This window comes from Pteropus vampyrus, unplaced genomic scaffold (genome assembly GCF_000151845.1).
Source record: "Pteropus vampyrus isolate Shadow unplaced genomic scaffold, Pvam_2.0 Scaffold2455, whole genome shotgun sequence".
NCBI lineage: Eukaryota > Metazoa > Chordata > Mammalia > Chiroptera > Pteropodidae > Pteropus > Pteropus vampyrus.
This window is the reverse complement of record NW_011891236.1, coordinates 3121-5210: the sequence shown is the minus strand read 5'-3', so window position 1 is coordinate 5210 and position 2090 is coordinate 3121. Positions and strand designations below refer to the sequence as shown.

Here is a 2090-nt window from a genome sequence, read left to right as displayed (position 1 = left end):
CAAAGACAAATCTCCCAAGTGAGATAGTATCCTTAGATGTGACTTTACTCATGGTAAACTTTCACACAGTTGCATTTATTAGTCCATCGTTAAAATGGTACATTATGGAGTCATCAAGCCTATGTCTCCATCTTTGCTAATCCTATAACCTCAAAGGAAATGTTCTGAAATCAAGTACAATACAATAAAGATTAACCTTTTAGTGAATTAAGAATCTGCCCCACCCCCATAGTGAAGTAACTGACTTTAAACATCTGGGGCCTGCTTAATATATAGAAAGTAGCCCAACATTTAACAGCTTTAGCTTCTTCCCCATACCTTGCAACTAATGCCTAACTTACTCCTTTCAATATCAACTTCAATTCTAGAATTATTTGCTGAGATACAGGACCGGACCTAGGATGGATTATGAAATAGAGTTTAGGCTTCCTTCACTTCAGCTTTTAATGGCGTCCTCACTCCCATACTATTCCTATGCCTCTCGCTGATTTCTCTTCCTTAAAATCTTTTTAACTGATTCCTCGGTGATCCTCAACCAATGGCGCAGAGGCCCACTAGAGTGTTTGAAAATGTATGAGGGGATTTTTTTCATTGTCATGAGTAACAAGGGTGGCACTACCTATGCTGACTGAGCAGGAGTCCAAGAAGGTAATGACCTACCTAAAATCTACCTAGCAACCACCCATGAAAATACCACAGCACCCTATGGGGCAAGAGTTTTATGCAACCACGCCCTCCTTGAAGTTCACTCTGAGTCTCATTTTTCTAGAAACTTTCCTCAGATCTTACTATCTGAATAATTAATTATCTTGTCTCTGTGTCCCTTAATTCATTTGTCTACCTCTCTCAGAACACTCTGGTCACATAATAATGGAGTCTTCTGTTCCCTTGTGTGTCTCCCTGACATATACACACCAGGCTGCTCCTTAAGAAGTTCAGATAAACTTTTCCATGTAAGTTCAGATAAACAAATCCATATAATTTTGGAACAGAATGGACCAGAGAAAAGAGCTATCTTATCCAAGGCTTCACAGTGGAAGGTAGTGGAAGTACCTGGCTAACCATTATGTCAAGATACATGATGAAATACTAAATACTGAAGATTTACTTAGAGATAGCTATTTTCAAATTTTGAAAAAAAAACACAATATTTATCATCTAAATACTCATAATTCTCAAAATCAGCCACACTTTACTTCTAAATGAAACTGGGACTCACCATGCACGTCAGTTTGTTTTCATGGGATTCCTTATCAAAGGAGATGTCGGCGGCATCATCCCCTCCGGCCAGCCTTTCCACGATGTCACCACTGATTCGCATCACCTCTACATGCAGCCGACCTGCCACCTATACCAATGAGGGGAAAAACAAATACTTTTTCCAAATTTTGTTCTTTCTTCTGTTTTAGAATCAAGTAGTTAGGTTAAGAGTATATGAGAATTTAGAAGCCTAGGTTCTAAAACTTACTTTCCCACAAAGTACTTGGTATAATTACCATAAAGCAGTATGAAAACACAGGTATTACTAAATAAACACAAATATCGCTTGACATCACTGATGAAACTCAACAATATACTATAAACACCCTACTGTTTCTTGAACCATTCTCTGCAGGATACAAGGCATGAAGAGAAAACTAACCTCTCCTTTCTGGTTGACGATTGGAACAGCGTATTGTAACTTCACATCATAGAAGAGGGACTCAAGGAAGACATTAGCCACCCCAATGAGGCTATGATTTTCCTGTTCATCATAGAATGGATCAGCACGCTTGAAGTAAGAACGTATTACCTTTAAAGAGATTCAGAATATACAACTTCAGAAAATCGCTTAAAATAAATGTATTAAATGTATGTTAGATGATAACCTACTACCTATCAATTTAAAAAAGTCATTAAACTTAGCTGAAGTATAGCACTGTATTTCTTTCTCTTCCTTTCTCTCTCTCTCTCCCTCCCTCCCTATATTTCTCTCTCTCTCCTTCTTCCTCATTTCTATTTAGAATGGTGGTCAGCATCCTTCATCCATGAGAGAGCAATTCCAATAATATGTCATTACTTTTACTATATCTTCTCCTTTATGTGAAAAC

At 37.8% G+C, this 2090-nt stretch overlaps 1 protein-coding gene across 1 annotated transcript; it reads right to left on the bottom strand.

The window, feature by feature from the left end:
• Nucleotides 1–1219: 1219 nt before the first annotated feature.
• Nucleotides 1220–1792, bottom strand: LOC105310345 (kinesin-like protein KIF13B; the record flags this gene model as incomplete). Its single annotated transcript, XM_011386537.1, has 2 exons — nucleotides 1220–1348; nucleotides 1643–1792. Coding segments are annotated over 2 exons (279 nt in total), but the record flags the coding sequence as incomplete, so codon positions are not given.
• Between the last annotated feature and the right edge of the window lie 298 nt (nucleotides 1793–2090).